Below are 18,577 nucleotides of genomic sequence, written 5' to 3'. Positions count from 1 at the left end.
GCACCAAAGTACTTTCATCTCTAGGAGACAGAATGCGTCTCTTTCCTGAGCGGTATGACGGCTGCGTGGTCCCATGGTGTTTATACTTCCGTACTGTTGTTTGTACAGCTGAACGTGGTACCTTCAGGCGTTTGGAAATTGCTCCCAAGGATGAACCAGACTTATGGAGGTCTACAATTTTTTTTCTGAGATCTTGGCTGATTTCTTTTGATTTTCCCATGATGTCAAGCAAAGAGGCACTGAGTTTGAAGGTAGGCCTTGAAATACATCCACAGGTACACCTCCAATTGACTCAAATGATGTCAATTCGCCTATCAGAAGCTTATAAAGCCATGACGTCATTTTCTGGAATTTTCCAAGCTGTTTAAAGGCACAGTCAACTTAGTGTATGTAAACTTCTGACCCACTGGAATTGATTTAAGTGAAATAATATGTCTGTAAACAATTGTTGGAAAAATGAATAGTGTCATGCACGAAGTAGATGTCCTAACCGACTACCCAAAACTATAGTTTGTTAACAAGACATTTGTGGAGCGGTTGGAAAACGAGTTTTAATGACTCCAACCTATGTGTATGTAAACTTCCGACTTCAACTGTATATATTTTTTTTTAAATTTTGCAGGACTTAACATATCATACTAAATGGATGACTTCGTTACAGGGGCCCATTTTGGCTTGTGAGCATGACTTTTAAAACTACTGGCTGAAATTGTACAAAATCTTTAGAACACATCTTTAATAAGGTTTCCTACAACCAGAAGCACCATACTGCCCTAGATTGACAGTGGTTGTCAGGTGGAGGGTGGAGGGTGTGACAGGGTGAAGGAAACTGGAGGACAAATTCACCCCTCTTTTCAGAACAAGGCCTGCTCTTCACACCCCTGTGGCTCCATAGAGAGGAGATTAAAATATGAATTGTGGGTTAATTTTCATATAATTATTGCATATTAGCAAACAATTGCATCTATTAATATTCTGCCCAATGTTGGGTTGGTTGACCTTTGATCCCAGCGGACATCTGGGGGTGTTCCGAAAACTGTGGAGTAGAAAAAAAACATGTGAAACACACACATTAAATATGTTGTGTGTGTGTTTGAACAGCATTATTTCTGATCTGAACACTGATCTGAACACACACTTGCATACCCAGAATGAACAGTCAAATACCCTAACACCAAATGCTTATCAAATGTTAACAATTGTTTAACCATAGTGAACAATATGTCAGCTATGCAAGGCAAACTATCCATCTTGAATGAGGCCATTTAGGTCAGCCAGTGGATATGAATGTGATCACAATGGCCAGGCAGGAGATGCTGTGGAATTTCAGTCGTGGAACTTCAGTGGTCAGCTCTGTCAAACCAATCAGTGACTGAAGAGAAACAGCAAGCGATGTGTGTGGGTGTGAAAACCAGTTCACATCAAACCCCCATAAGCCCCATCAGAGATTGCTGTAAAATAAAATATAATTTGTGGGGAGAAGTTGGGAGTACTTCACTGGGTGAGTATTGGATTGACTCCATACATAACAAGAGCCACAGGCTCCTTAAAGAATTATGACTGATTTAGAACAGCAGGCAAGCAAGGAGGAGGGAAGGATAGAGAGGGAGGTGTAGTATATATGGACTAAGCTTGAGGTCTGAGAGGGAGGCGAGCCTCATGGCAGGCAAACAATTAACCACTGTGTAAATGTGTGTGTGAGTGTGAGTGTGTGTGTGTGTGTGTGTGTGTGTGTGTGTGTGTGTGTGTGTGTGTGTGTGTGTGTGTGTGTGTGTGTGTGTGTGTGTGTGTGTGTGTGTGTGTGTGTGTGTGTGTGTGTGTGTGTGTGTGTGTCTGTGGTTGTTCAGAGCTGAGAATGGGGTATGTCTTTAGAAGTTTTTATGTTGACATTTTTCTACTAACAAAAGCATTTTGCCACTCCCGCTAAAACATCTGCTAAACAGTGTATAAAACCAATGAACTTTGATTTGATTTGAATTTGGATAAATAGGTTTATATAGACCTTCCAAGCCTCCACTGTAACCAGCTTGCCCAGTAGAACACTCCGTCGACCAACCTCATTCAACAATTGAACCCCAAGGTTCCTCCCTTCCAGTGCTGAGACATTCTCTGCCCCTAAATAATTTAATCTGTCTCACTCTCTGCTCCTCTTGTGTGCCGCAAGGTTGGGAGGCAGTGAAGGGGAAGGCTGAATGCATGGAGACAGGCTAGTTTTCTACGCCTGCAGCCAAGCGAACGAGTGGCTTACATAACGGAGGGGGGTATTAGAGGACCAGTGTTGAACATCTACCACATGACAACCCCTGTCTCTTTGTCATCATGTGCTTTCACTCTTTCTCTTTGTCAAACCTTCAAAACGTTCTACAGCTTTACCATTGAAAGCATCTCGATTGGCTGCATCACCGCTTGGTACGGCTTTCTCTCTGATGCACACACTCTTTCTCTCTGATGCACACACTCTTTCTCTCTGATGCACACACTCTTTCTCTCTGATGCACACACTCTTTCTCTCTGATGCACACACTCTTTCTCTCTGATGCACACACTCTTTCTCTCTGATGCACACACTCTTTCTCTCTGATGCACACACTCTTTCTCTCTGATGCACACACTCTTTCTCTCTCTTGCTATTTAATCAGTGGGCAGAAATGTAATAATAAATGTACACTCTGTCCATTTCAACACTCTCTCACTCTTTCACTCTTTCTCTCTCCCTCCCCCTCTCTCTCTCCATCAGCTGACTGTTCAGAAACAATAATGATGTATTGTCTCTCTTCATTCCAACACTCTTCACTATTCCACTCTTTCTCTCTCACTCTCATTCTCCCTAGGAGCAATGTGCAACCACAGCATTCTGAAACTACCTGCCTCTTTTACAGGTTTCCCCTTGGTTTAAGAACCTGTAGGTAATTCCTGTGAGATGTTTGGAACCTGGAAATTCAGCTGGTGCCTTGTGCATTATTGAAGAGAAAATTTGATTTCCCTCAGGTGTAGATGACTTATGTTCCTAATTATTTCACACAACACCAATAACATGTCCATCTAATACGGAATAACAAATGTACTTCTGAACTACTTCGCATTTTACTAAACAGCAACTGTGTTGTGCTGATATCAATAATGGTTGTGTAACGGTAGACTTTGAAGTGTTGAAGTTGTTTTGGTTTCATTGTCATGCTTAAAGGGAAACAACAGTGCAATACATTCAGTAAAATTCTATAAAAAATTCAATGAGGATACAAACATACTAAAACTAACAATGCTAAACGTGACACCCGATAGATGAGATATGTGTGTCTCCATAGGTGAAAATGATCACTAAGTCCACAGATATCACACACAGACACAGACACAGACACACACACACACACACACACACACACACACACACACACACACACACACACACACACACACACAGGCCTTAGTGATTAATTTAATGAAACACCTTGATCCAGCCTACTGTGAGTTCTCTGTCTCTGTGGTCACCTGGGACAGGTTTCACACGGTATTCCTTTACTCCGTGGCACCACAGGTCAATATAGCTCTTTGACTTCCTGGTTAATATTAAACACTATGCATTGATTGGTGGACGCACAGCATTCCAGAGGGATGGCCACCCAATTACTGTCAGTTATAAAGCTAAATAGGAAGGCGGCTTACACAATACTGTTCGCTTTGTACTGCTCCTTTCACAAGGATCTTTATCATACACTGGCCTTAGTGTTCACTTTAAAGTCATGTGTTTGTCATTATTAAAGAGAATGTGGGTAAACCAATAATGAGTTTATTTATTAATTGTCACATTAAGTTCACCACGTTGTTTATTTTAGTTTGAGGTAAATAAAACAGATTACTCGGTGAAATTCAGATGTCATTGAGTCAATGTTCAATATTGATGTAATGCGGCATGAGACAGAAAGGGTGACTGCATTTGCAGATGATGGGAGATGGTAGACAAGTGTGTGTATGAAACAGCAGGTCACACACCAGCAGTCACAGCACATCACTGCCCCAGAAGTGGCTGACGTGAAGAAGCCAGCAGCAGTAAGCTAGTGGCCTCTAACCCCTTCAGAATGTCATGTAGCATGTGACTGGGACTACTAGAGAATGAGAGCAACAGAGAGGCTTCCATAGGAAATAAAGGGATTCTCTTTCTAATGAAATATTTATTTGGGGATGTTAATCACTGATTACAAGCATCGTAGACTCCCCAATGAAACCCATTACACCCACCAACCCCTCCTTCCTACCCTACACAGGATGACAACAAAGTAAAGGAGCACATTTCCTCCTGTCTTGCACGGCCAGGCACGACTCCAACACCATCACTAAGTCTCGCTACTGTTAACTTACTGCTGATCTTTAATTTCTTGTTACTTTTATTTCTCATTTAGTATTTATTTTCATTATTTTTGTTATTTGTTTAAATATATGTTTGTCCTTTTTTAAAAACTGCATTGTTGGTTAGGGGCTCGTAAGTAAGCAGTTCACTGTAAGGTTTACACCGGCTGTATTCGGCCCATGTGACTAATACAATTTGATTTGGTTTGATTTGATTTAATAAGGTAAGGGATCACGAGACATAATTCAAAGTTAGAGTGCATAAAAAACACGAGTGATAAAAGCAAAGGTGAGTTTGTCAAGTCACCATGCAGGATCCCAGGCACTCAATGAGGAGATGAAATGGGATGGAAAGCTGCTTTCCATGCAACACTATGCAGGCCACTACTCTCACAGCCTGTGGTGTTGTGGGGTAATCAACTGCTATCTGTACAGGCTTTTCCGATGGAGAGCAGTGTGCGCATCCCATCTGATCCCAGCTACAGTATAGGACTGTACCGCATGTCAAGATAGCTTTACCCTTGTCAACATACTGTGACTCCATACCAACTGCAAAGAATAATACTGCTGATAGTTGTTCTATGAATTAGTGGCTACCTTGTTTCAAAGATACTATTATGGCTTTAACTCAAGAGTTCTGATTCAACTGGTGTTCTCCTGATAAATCAACAGGTGTTCTCTTGTAGCCTACTTTGAAGACTACTTCAAAGAACCTACCTACTCAAATCAAATCAAATTGTATTTGTCACATGCTAACAGTAAAATGCTTGCTTACAGGCCCTTCCCAACAATGCAGTGAGAAAGAAAATAGAGAAATAATAGAAAAGTAAAACACATAATAATTAAAGTAATTATACACCATGAGTAATGATAACTTGGCTATATACACAGGGCACCAGTACTATGTCAACGTGCAGAGGTACGGGGTAATTGAGTTAGATATGTACATATAGGAAGGGGTAAAGTGACTAGGCAACAGGATATATAATTACAACAGCAGCAGCATATGTGACTCGTTTCAGGAAACTAGGCGTATGTTGCAGGTCACCACTTCACAGAAGAGCCTTTTGAATGTAAACTTTTTTTTAATCAAAAAGTGTTTTTATGGCAGAAATGCCTTCTCAAACATGTGAACTTTCATGTGCCTTAATAACAAATGTGAAGGGCCATCTGTAAATACAAATACAATTGTTAAATTACGACCCTAGTTGGGTTAGACAGAGATTGGCTATGATGCTGATCACACTGTACGCTTTGAGATCGTTGCAAAATAAATTTAAACATACATATTATTCAATCATTGCACCCACACTGCTCACGTGCGTCAACAAGTGTCTGCGTTGCCAAGCACTAAAATAGAAGTAGCATCTATTAGTAACGCCAAACTCGAAGTCCTGCCTCTCCCATCCTCATTGGCTTTTAGAAGCATATACCTACGTGCCATCTCCTCATTGGTTATACCCACGTGTGTGATTGAAAGATGAACTGAGGACGGTCAGTCAGTTGTGGTAATACACCTTATTATGAAAGTTAGATGCCAATCGCCATATAAAGTCCAAAGAAGAAAAAGCCTGGAAGGAGGAGAGATAACTAGAAACGATTCGGTTGACCATTTTATGTGTGGATTAATTGTCGGAGTAGAGGACCTTGTGCATTTCAGGTAAAATAACAACTCAACATTTATATCATAGGACAAATTAGCTAGCAACAGCAAGCTAGCTAAATATCCATACATGTTAAATGCTTTTTGACCTGTGTCCAAATTAATTTCATTAGTTCAGAGTTTGTTTATATATTTCAACCTGTGCGTCGTGATCACATTTGGTTTTGCGCATGATGGTGCACGCGGATGCATGTGTCCGGTTTGGGCATGGTGTAAGATAATGAGTGGGCTGGACATACCGATAGATGAGTTTGGATTGGTCTGCCATATAGCACGCTTCTGTCTATTTGAGCTGGTCAGTATGTCAATGTTACAGTACTGTTTCTGTCCCTCTCCTCACCCCTACCTGGGCTCGAACAGGGACCCTCTGCACACATCGACAACTGACACCCTAGAAGCATCATTACCTATTGCTCCACAAAGGCCGCAGCTCTTGCAGAGCAAGGGAAACAACTACTTCAAGGTCTCAGAGTGAGTGACGTCACCAATTGAAATACTATTAGTGTGCACCCTGCTAACTAGCTAGCCATTTCACACAAGTTACACTCACCCCTCTTTGACTTTCTCCTATTACGCAGCAACCAGTGATCCAGGTCACGGCACCAATGTTACAGTATTGCTTCAGTCCCTCTCCTCGCCCCTACCTGGGCATGAACAAGGACCCTCTGCACACATTGACAACTGACACCCTAGAAGCATCGTTACCTATCGCTCCACAAATGCCGCAGCCCTTGCAGAGCAAGGGAAAAAACTACTTCAATGTCTCAGAGCGAGTGACGTCACCGATTTAAAAGCTATTAGCGTGCACCCTGCTAACTAACTAGCCATTTCACACCGGTTACATCAATGTAATCCTGTCTAACGCGGCTTTTTCAAACTGTATCGCATAGTAAAACTGCATCAACCTAATGTCAAGTTAAAGTGTACTGTTAGCTAGCTAAAGTTAGCTGGCTGGCTCACTAGCTAATGTTATGTGTATGCTCTCCACTTTCTGGAGGACCAAGTTTTCAAATCAGTGGAATTCAAGAATGATAGCTAAGGAGATGGAGAAAACACCTGTCTCCGGATTACATCTTCAAACTAAGGGCAACCATGGCATCCGACAGAAGACGCGTCCAACCATGATGTATACGGGTAAAAAAAATCTAGCTAGCTACATTTTCAGATATTACACATTTCTAATTTTGACAGAAAGTAGTTTCATTTCAAGTTAAAGTGTACTGTTAGCTAGCTAAAGTTAGCTGGCTGGCTCGCTAGCTAAGGTTATGTGTATGATCTTATTCTTCAAATCTCAGATACATTTGCTTGACTAGCTATAGCCTAATGTTAGCTAGCTAACATTGAACCTGGTTGGTAAGCTACCTGCAGATTTATGCAGGGTAGTAACGTCATGAGTTGGGCTTATGGTTTAGCTAGCTGCAGCAAGCTAGCTAAATATCCATACATGTTAAATGCTTTTTGACCTGTGTCCAAATTAATTTCATTAGTTCAGAGTTTGTTTATATATTTCAACCTGTGCGTCGTGATCACATTTGGTTTTGCGCATGATGGTGCACGCGGATGCATGTGTCCGGTTTGGGCATGGTGTAAGATAATGAGTGGGCTGGACATACCGATAGATGAGTTTGGATTGGTCTGCCATATAGCACGCTTCTGTCTATTTGAGCTGGTCAGTATGTCAATGTTACAGTACTGTTTCTGTCCCTCTCCTCACCCCTACCTGGGCTCGAACAGGGACCCTCTGCACACATCGACAACTGACACCCTAGAAGCATCATTACCTATTGCTCCACAAAGGCCGCAGCTCTTGCAGAGCAAGGGAAACAACTACTTCAAGGTCTCAGAGTGAGTGACGTCACCAATTGAAATACTATTAGTGTGCACCCTGCTAACTAGCTAGCCATTTCACACAAGTTACACTCACCCCTCTTTGACTTTCTCCTATTACGCAGCAACCAGTGATCCAGGTCACGGCACCAATGTTACAGTATTGCTTCAGTCCCTCTCCTCGCCCCTACCTGGGCATGAACAAGGACCCTCTGCACACATTGACAACTGACACCCTAGAAGCATCGTTACCTATCGCTCCACAAATGCCGCAGCCCTTGCAGAGCAAGGGAAAAAACTACTTCAATGTCTCAGAGCGAGTGACGTCACCGATTTAAAAGCTATTAGCGTGCACCCTGCTAACTAACTAGCCATTTCACACCGGTTACATCAATGTAATCCTGTCTAACGCGGCTTTTTCAAACTGTATCGCATAGTAAAACTGCATCAACCTAATGTCAAGTTAAAGTGTACTGTTAGCTAGCTAAAGTTAGCTGGCTGGCTCACTAGCTAATGTTATGTGTATGCTCTCCACTTTCTGGAGGACCAAGTTTTCAAATCAGTGGAATTCAAGAATGATAGCTAAGGAGATGGAGAAAACACCTGTCTCCGGATTACATCTTCAAACTAAGGGCAACCATGGCATCCGACAGAAGACGCGTCCAACCATGATGTATACGGGTAAAAAAAATCTAGCTAGCTACATTTTCAGATATTACACATTTCTAATTTTGACAGAAAGTAGTTTCATTTCAAGTTAAAGTGTACTGTTAGCTAGCTAAAGTTAGCTGGCTGGCTCGCTAGCTAAGGTTATGTGTATGATCTTATTCTTCAAATCTCAGATACATTTGCTTGACTAGCTATAGCCTAATGTTAGCTAGCTAACATTGAACCTGGTTGGTAAGCTACCTGCAGATTTATGCAGGGTAGTAACGTCATGAGTTGGGCTTATGGTTTAGCTAGCTACATGTCTTAACAGAAGACTCCGCTATGCAAGTATCCATTTCAATAGAATGTCACTGCAACAACTGTTGATAGCCAGAGCTAATTTACCAGCTAGTATGTCTATCTACTCTGATTTCAGAACACGGGTATGATAGTCTAGCTATATTTTCAGATATTACAGATTTCTAATTTTGACACAAAGTATTTCAATTTCCAATTAAAGTGTACTGTTAGCTAGCTAGTTATGTGCGCTATTTCTATGCTTCCCATTCTGAAATAAAAATGTTGCTTCTTTTACTTTTGGTTTTGAACACCAGCTTGAAACAGCTGAAAATAAAATATTTTTGGTTAAGGAAAAATATATTTCACAGCGGTTTAGATGGTACAATGATTTTCTACGCTATACTTGTTTGTTTTGTCACATTAACTGAAATTAGGAAAACTATTAGAATTCTTGCAATGAGGAAATGGATGAGCGATTTCTGCATAGTTCAAGGTGTTGTCATAATAAGTGTTCTTTGGACAATACATTATGCATTATGGTTGTGGCATACATGCACATGTTTTTGTGGTAGTGGCAGACATGTTAAAGTTTTAGTAGTGTGTTAGGGCTTTTCTTGAGGATTTAAAACGAAGACATTACAAGGCATGTGCCCCTAATCCTGTGTGGGAATACAACTGTAAAGGGAGGGGATGAGGTGACCCCTGATTTACACCGGATGACATCTCCAGATGAATAAAGGGGTGCTAACATGTGGTTCATGAGAGAGCTCTTCCTCATCCTTGTTTTGAACCGGTAAGGAGTTTACGGTAAACCAAACTGATGTGAAACAGTCAAGGAGTTCAAACTTCAAGGGTTTAATTTACAAATAGAAAAGTTTGAGGATTTATGAATAGATCCTACCTTTTAGTTTCGCAAGTCATTAGACTCGTGCACTGTGCAGCCTTGTCCGGTTTACAGGGCAGAAATGCGTGTGTGGATATATGCGGTGGAGCATTAGGACCCTGTAATAGGTGTATGTATTCAGGATTTCCCTTCTCCAGTGCGCTCCAGTCAAGACTGTCAGGACGCATGAATCCCCTTTACTATCAGCAGAACCTGATTGCAGGAACAAAATAGTATAAATTGTTATGCTACCTGCTTAAAGGCACAGAGGGCTGAGTGAACAGCTTTCTCAACTCATAGGACAGGTAAAAGTAACTGTTTCTGTAAGGATATTCTTGAATAATAAATGGGGGATCAAAAGTATTATGCGGGGTCTTGCCGTAGGCTAACATATTATTATTATTAGTGAAAGTAAAGCGGACAATCTAGAGATCGGATTAGATCAACTCTTTGGATCAAGATAGCATGCATGTTATTAAAGATGGGAAGCCAACAACAACATCTGAGTATTTGATCTTAATATGGGAATAGGATGTGTAGCCCGGACAGCTGCGTAAGAGGAACATTATACCTTAGGTGAAAAGAAGAACGAAAATGATCCAACCTGGAGTCACGTTCAAACAACCGAAAGTGTTCTGTGTTTCGAAAGCAAGCGTGTGTGTTATGTATCACCTTCTTTTTTAAATAATCCTATGGAACTAACGGTTTTCGTCTGGATCCTTCACCATGTCAAAAGTAATTCAGAAGAAAAACCACTGGATCACCAAAGTTACCGAGTGCGCTGTGAGTCGGGATGCTCGCGGGGAGCTGAATGTGGAGCTGCGCGGCGGTGCGGAGAATGGAGAGTTTCCATACATCGGGGAAGTTAGAGAGGATGTTTTGGTTTATAAAAACGGACAACTGTCTGAGGGGGAGTTACTGCTGGCAGTTGAGGGTTTGTCGGTGTCTGGATTGCCACTCTATGACGTCTTGATTGTGATGAATCGTTGCAAGGGTCCCGTCAGGTTGAAAACTGTCCGACAAGGTAATTGTTCTATTTGAAAGTAATTATATAACACATAGACAAGCACATATATGGTTCCGATATTATAGTTATTGCACAACACGTTTGTTAATCTATTCAATGAAAGACTGGGAAACGGTGGGATGGGGGGCTTGTCCTGAAAAGCCTCTCTCTTGCTCACACACACACACACACACACACACACACACACACACACACACACACACACACACACACACACACACACACACACACACACACACACACACACACACACACACACACACACACACACACACACACACACACACACACACACAGTATAGTCAAAGGAGAGAAAGAGGCCAGAGGAGAATGCTTATATTACTGACAAGTGATCTGAGTCTGTTAAAACCATGGGGACAACAGAAACACAACAGTCAGCCATGTAAAGTAGGCCAGCGGAATGTGACACTCTCTGGTCATCTTGTTTTCAGCAGAACAGGATCACTGCTTGACATGAAGACTCTGTGACAGTCATCCAGCTTTTGTTTGTCTGTGGCTGGCCAGGCAAGGAGAGCTAAAGCTACCAAGGGTCAGAGATTAAGCCTCTCACATTGGCTGGATAAACAAGTGTAGCCCAGTCAACACATACTGTACGATCACCGCCACATTTTCCAAATGATGCACCCTCTAACTCCTCAGGGTTCAAAAAGTCACACTTTTTTCAGCTTTCCTTATTTCCTTAACCAGAATTTACATCTTACAGTTCGCCAATTTAACTCCATCTCAGTTACAGTCAGTGGAAGGGAGCAGTGTCGTGGAAGAGAATAGCGTGTTGTTGTGGTCCCATAGCAAAGTGTGGCTAATGCAGACAGATGTAGTACTCATTAGGAGAGACACCACTCGCAGGCGGGCCGACTGACTGGGTTATTTCTGGAAGCTCTCTGGGACTTAGATGAGCTTGACCCATTGCCCATGGTTTGCTGAACATCTGTCTGAGAGAGAGAGAGAGAGAGAGAGAGAGAGAGAGAGAGAGGGAGGGAGAGAAGAGAGGGAGAGAAGAGAGGGAGAGAAGAGAGGGAGAGAAGAGAGGGGGAGAAGAGAGGGAGAGAGAGAGACAGGGAGAGAGTAGAGGGAGAGAGTGAGAAGAGAGGGAGAGAGAGTGAGAAGAGAGGGAGCGAGAGAGAGATAGGGAGAGAGTATAGAGGGAGAAAGAGAGTAAAAGGGCAATTTGCATTGTACTTCTGCTTTTTGACATTTCACTTTTCATTGCATGCCTTCATGTTGTGTGTTGTTGTTGTTGTGGTTGTAATCAGTCTCATTCATGTCAGGATATGTTGGGTAGTTTGGGGGCAGCACGTATGGCTCTGGGGAGCACTATGTGGAGCCAACGCCAAAAGTCCAGATTCACCCTGTCAGTGGAAATACTGTAGTATACTGTTTGAGATGTATGTGGTATGTTTTACCACACACACACACACACACACACACACACACACACACACACACACACACACACACACACACACACACACACACACACGTTCAACTATTTTCTAAGAGCGCTTCTCTGGGAAAATCATTAACTGTGTTTCACTGTTTACCACCTCTCTGATGTACTGTATGAGTAGTGCACTAGTGTATCCATGGTAAAGGCAGTGCCCTGTTATAAACCCCTGTCCCCTTTCATGCTTAGGGAAGGGCCCACCTCCTGTGTTTGCAGAGCATGGGTTTGTTCAGCATATTTATTTTACATAACAACTGAGACTATATTACCAGAAAGAGCCAATTAATTCATGTTTAAAATAACTTTGTAGTCAAATAAACCAGCATGTTAATTGATGCTAAACATTTCTGCATACTGTTTGTTTTCATGTCAAAGCAGGGTATCATCAAACCTAGAGACCCAGACAGAGTAAACAAAACGCTGAGCTGTAATGCGAAGGAGATCTCAGAGCCTTCTCCATGCCTTTGCCAGCAGCTTCACGCATGAGTCAGCAAATTCCCCTTGACTCTAATGAGACACGAGCATATTCAGTCTCTACACCTGGGCAACCGATAAGAGCTCCGTTGTGCTTTAACCTGTTGGTTCTCATGCAAAACCAGGCCCAGCATGGTCCATGGGAATAGAGCACGTCCTGCACTCTCATACCCAGACCAGTGGGGGCAGATCGGATCTCTCCCTCCCCAGGTGGCTGGGGATCCTGTTACTGCACCCAGATCACCTGAGCAGGTATAATCTCTATCAGTGTGTCCCTATTGAGGTACCCCTACTGGGGTATTGAAGATATTATTCAATACCTATTGAGATACCCCTACTGGGGTATTGAAGGCCCATAGGTGCCTACAGCTACAGAGAGGCTTAGGTTCACCCATGAATGCAGTGGCAAGCCCCCTGAATCTATACTTCAAGTCTTTCTTTTCATTTGGAATAGTGGATTCCTGTGGTTAAGGTGAAGTATTGTAGGGAGATTCCTGTGGTATTGACTAAGTTACAGTACTCTGTGTGTGTGTGTGTGTGTGTGTGTGTGTGTGTGTGTGTGTGTGTGTGTGTGTGTGTGTGTGTGTGTGTGTGTGTGTGTGTGTGTGTGTGTGTGTGTGTGTGTGTGTGTGTGTGTGTGTGTGTGTGTGTGCCTATCCCTTGAGTTTGTAACATATCTGCTAGCTCAGGAATTGTGCTTGGCCCAATTCAAATAATAGTACAATAGGGCATGAATGAAAAGCTGTGGAGAAAGTACTGTGCTCAGTTGTGTATATGTATCCATCGGTATTAATCCCTCTCCTGATTGTGGGAAATTATTGCAGCATTCACCTCTGAGGGCTAGGTCATAAATGTTCTCTAGAAACAAACATATGCAACAAAAGTGCCTATTACACAGAAACAAGCGGGTGAGAAGCCATGGCTGGTGTACCCAGTGCACTCATTAGCATATTGCAGCAACTTACCAGTTTGGTGAAACTGACTGGGCATACTGCAGCAACTTACCAGTTTGGTGAAACTGACTGTGCATACTGCAGCAACTTACCAGTTTGGTGAAACTGACTGGGCATACTGCAGCAATTTACCAGTTTGGTGAAACTGACTGGGCATACTGCAGCAATTTACCAGTTTGGTGAAACTGACAGTGCATACTGCAGCAACTTACCAATGTGGTGAAACTGATAGTGCATACTGCAGCAACTTACCAGTTTGGTGAAACTGACTGTGCATACTGCAGCAACTTACCAGTTTGGTGAAACTGACTGTGCATACTGCAGCAACTTACCAGTTTGGTGAAACTGACTGTGCATACTGCAGCAACTTACCAGTTTGGTGAAACTGACTGCGCATACTGCAGCAACTTACCAGTTTGGTGAAACTGACTGTGCATACTGCAGCAACTTACCAGTTTGGTGAAACTGACTGCGCATACTGCAGCAACTTACCAGTTTGGTGAAACTGACTGTGCATACTGCAGCAATTTACCAGTTTGGTGAAACTGACTGCGCATACTGCAGCAACTTACCAGTTTGGTGAAACTGACTGTGCATACTGCAGCAACTTACCAGTTTGGTGAAACTGACTGCGCATACTGCAGCAACTTACCAGTTTGGTGAAACTGACTGCGCATACTGCAGCAACTTACCAGTTTGGTGAAACTGATAGTGCATACTGCAGCAATTTACCAGTTTGGTGAAACTGACTGCGCATACTGCAGCAACTTACCAGTTTGGTGAAACTGACTGCGCATACTGCAGCAACTTACCAGTTTGGTGAAACTGACTGTGCATACTGCAGCAATTTACCAGTTTGGTGAAACTGACTGCGCATACTGCAGCAACTTACCAGTTTGGTGAAACTGACTGTGCATACTGCAGCAACTTACCAGTTTGGTGAAACTGACTGTGCATACTGCAGCAACTTACCAGTTTGGTGAAACTGACTGCGCATACTGCAGCAACTTACCAGTTTGGTGAAACTGACTGCGCATACTGCAGCAAATTACCAGTTTGGTGAAACTGACTGCGCATACTGCAGCAAATTACCAGTTTGGTGAAACTGACTGCGCATACTGCAGCAACTTACCAGTTTGGTGAAACTGACTGCGCATACTGCAGCAAATTACCAGTTTGGTGAAACTGACTGCGCATACTGCAGCAACTTACCAGTTTGGTGAAACTGACTGCGCATACTGCAGCAACTTACCAGTTTGGTGAAACTGACTGCGCATACTGCAGCAACTTACCAGTTTGGTGAAACTGACTGCGCATACTGCAGCAACTTACCAGTTTGGTGAAACTGACTGCGCATACTGCAGCAACTTACCAGTTTGGTGAAACTGACTGTGCATACTGCAGCAACTTACCAGTTTGGTGAAACTGACTGCGCATACTGCAGCAACTTACCAGTTTGGTGAAACTGACTGTGCATACTGCAGCAACTTACCAGTTTGGTGAAACTGACTGCGCATACTGCAGAAACATTCCATTTTCTTCCTCTTCCTCTATGTCATTTTCACCTCAGTGCATTCAACTTCTGTGACCTTATGTAACATAGACAAAGTGGCACACTACTCTTTATTGCAGTGTGGTTCATTTCACATAATCATTTCAGTTGTATTACCTTCATCTCAATATAACTGAAACTGTGGCTGTATAAACTCAACAGAAAGTCAGTGGTTTTCTGACATTTCACAGTATTCCTGTAGCCTACCTCTAATGTACATAGAGACAGTGATTCACTGTGTTGTTCAGTCATCCCAAACTGACCAGTGAATATGAGGACTTTGACCTGCCTGCACAGCTCTTATCTACTAACTGTTAGTCATAGTCAACTCCCATGTGAGAGACGTTCATCAGCATTGTTTTTTCACTTGTAGCCTAACACAGTGTTTCCCAAACAGTGGTTCCTTTTTTCCTTTAACTCACTCTTGAAAGTTGTCATAGAATGCACAAGGTGCAATTTCAAAATTGGGTAATGCATCAGCAGTTTTCCTATTGTAATGTCAGTCATTTCATACCTCAGAGATATATTTATAACTTGTACAAAATGTCCAGATCAACTAGCCCATGTCAGCTAATGTTTTTATCCCATTCATTTTGTTGTAATGTTTGAGTCACTCAAATATCACATGAATACACATTTGACATAGCAAAATGTATATAATTGCAAGAAAATGTGCTTTAAAATGGCAAAATGTTCTCTGCAAAATACATAGAATTGCAGGAAATAAGCTTTAAACCTGTTTGTGTCAAATTGCTATACATGATTGATGATTGAAATACTCAGCTTGCTAGTAATGTTACTAAGGACAGTCAACTGGTCCTTGGACTCCTGGCGAAGACCTTAATGATGCTGTAACATTGTCTCTACCTTTGATCTCAAATGAATTACCCCTTATGGACATAACAAGACAAAAACAGATGACCTTGTTTTTCAACTCATCTACCCCACCCACCACCAGTGGTGTAAAAGTACTTTAGTAAAACTATTTTAAAGTACTACTTAAGTAGTTGTTTGTGGTATCTGTACTTTGCTTTACTATCTATATTTTTAACACACACCCAAAAGTACTTGTTACATTCTAAATGCTTAGCAGGACAGGAAAATTCACACACTTATCAAGAGAACATCCCTGGTCAGTCTCTGATCTGGCAGACTCACTAAACACACATGCTCAGTTTGTAAATGATGTCTGAATGTTGGTGTTCCCCTGGCTATGCATACAATTAAAACAATATACAGTTGAAGTCAGAAGTTTACATACACCTTAGCCAAACACATTTAAACTCAGTTTTTCACAATTCTTGACATTTAACCATATTAAAAATGTCCTGTCTTAGGTCAGATACGATCACCACTTTATTTTAGGAGTGTGAAATGTCAGAATAATAGTAGAGAGAATGATTTATTTAATCTTTTATTTCTTTCATCACATTCCCAGTGGGTCAGAAGTTTACATACACTCAATTAGTATTTGGTAGCATTACCTTTAAATTGTTTAACTTGGGTTAAACGTTTCGGGTAGCCTTCCCCAAGCTTCCCACAGTAAGTTGGGTGAATTTTGGCCCATTCCTCCTGACAGAGCTGGTGTAACTGAGTCAGGTTTGTAGGCCTCCTTGCTCACACACGCTTTTTCAGTTCTACCCACAAATGTCCTATAGGATTGAGGTCAGGGCTTTGTGATGGCCACTCCAATACATTGACTTTGTTGTCCTTAAGCCATTTTGACACAACTTTGGAAGAATGCTTGGGGTCTTTGTTCATTTGGAAGACCCATTTGTGACCAAGCTTTAACTTCCTGACTGATGTCTTGAGACGTTGCTTCAATATATCCACGTAATTTTCCATCCTCATTATGCCATCTATTTTGTGAAGTGCACCAGTCCCTCCTGCAGCAAAGAACCCCCACAACATGATGCTGCCACCCCCGTGCTTCAGGGTTGGGATGGTGTTCTTTGGCTTGCAAGCCCCTCCCTTTTTCCTCCAAACATAACGTTATGATCATTATGGCCAAACAGTTCTATTTTTGTTTCATCAGACCAGAGGACATTTCTCCAAAAAGTATGATCTTTGTTCCCATGTGCAGTTGCAAACCGTAGTCTAGCTTTTTTATGGCGGTTTTGGGGCCGTGGTTTCTTCCTTGCTGAGCGGCCTTTCAGGTTATGTCGATATAGGACTTGTTCTACTGTAGATATAGATACTTTTGTACCTGTTTCCTCCAGCATCTTCACAAGGTACTTTGCTGTTGGTCTGGGATTGATTTGCACTTTTCGCACCAAAGTACCTTCATCTCTAGGAGACAGAACACGTCTCCTTCTTGAGCGGTATGACAGCTGTGTGGTTGCATGGTGTTTATTTTTTTCTGAGATCTTGGCTGATTTCTTTTGATTTTCCCATGATATCAAGCAAAGATGCATTGAGTTTGAAGGTAGGTCTTGAAATACCTCCACAGGTACACCTCCGATTGACTCAAATGATGTCAATTAGCCTATCAGAAGCTTCTAAAGCCATGACATAATTTTCTGGAATTTTCCAAGCTGTTTAATGGCACAGTCAACTTAGTGTATGTAAACTTCTGACCCACTGGAATTGTGATACAGTGAGTTATAAGTGAAATAATCTGTCTGTAAACAATTGTTGGAAAAATGACTTGTGTCATGCACGAAGTAGATGTCCTAACCGAGTTGTCAACACTATAGTTTGTTAACAAGAAATTTGTGGAGTGGTTGAAAAACAAGTTTTAATGACTCCAACCTAAGTTTGTAAACTTCCGACTTCAGCTGTATACATTTTTTGGTTTAATTTAAGGAATTTGAAATTATTTATACTTTTACTTTTTTTTTACTTTACTTTTATTAAAGTATGACAATTGGATACTTTTTCTACTACTGCCCACCACGAACGGAACTGACAGGGCCTCCCTCCTTCCCTCCTCACCCCCTAAACATCCTCACCCCGTCAGCCCTGGGGTTGACAGTGACCTGCATTCTTGGTGATTGGTTACTCTTTTATGAGCCAGGTGTCTAACCTCTATCTCCCAGGCTGTCAGGGGGGCCTGGTCACCTGGACCTCCAGCCCCAGCAGCCACAAGAGTTCCACCCCCAGCCCAAACAACCGGAGCCTGAGCCCTGCTCCACAGACGGCCAGGGGGATCAGAACCTCCTGCAGGGAGGAAGGAATAACAGACATTCCTGGGGAGTGGGACTGGGATTCTCCTGGTACGCTCTACTGAATAATCTAGTCAGCCCGCTCGCCTGCTTGCCTGACTTGCCCTGTTTCCCAAAAATTGCCACTTCATTCATGCTGTTTCAAGTCTTACACACGCGCCGGCACACACAAACACATGCACACACTGGTGGACTCACAGTGCACACTGTGCACAACACAGCCCCGACCTGGAACCCTTATTGAAAATGCAATTTTACTCACACGATGCGTCTGCTC

At 42.3% G+C, this 18,577-nt stretch overlaps 1 protein-coding gene across 8 annotated transcripts in view; it reads left to right on the top strand.

The window, feature by feature from the left end:
- The first annotated feature begins 9,842 nt into the window (after positions 1 to 9,842).
- The window catches only part of LOC110491133 (membrane-associated guanylate kinase, WW and PDZ domain-containing protein 1), a 204,234-nt gene continuing 195,499 nt past the window's right edge, over positions 9,843 to 18,577 (top strand). For 4 of the 8 annotated variants that reach the window (XM_036947465.1, XM_036947464.1, XM_036947462.1 and 1 more), the window contains exon 1: positions 9,849 to 10,689. In XM_036947465.1, the coding sequence (XP_036803360.1) occupies positions 10,392 to 10,689 (298 nt within the window). In that variant the 5' untranslated portion in view covers positions 9,849 to 10,391. Of the gene's footprint in view, positions 10,690 to 18,577 lie in introns of all 8 variants that reach the window. The other 4 variants (XM_036947461.1, XM_036947463.1, XM_036947466.1 and 1 more) reach the window with 3 other exon arrangements.

This window comes from Oncorhynchus mykiss, chromosome 16 (genome assembly GCF_013265735.2).
Source record: "Oncorhynchus mykiss isolate Arlee chromosome 16, USDA_OmykA_1.1, whole genome shotgun sequence".
Taxonomy (NCBI): domain Eukaryota; kingdom Metazoa; phylum Chordata; class Actinopteri; order Salmoniformes; family Salmonidae; genus Oncorhynchus; species Oncorhynchus mykiss.
Note: the sequence above shows the minus strand (reverse complement) of the source record. Positions and strands in the feature narration are given on the sequence as shown.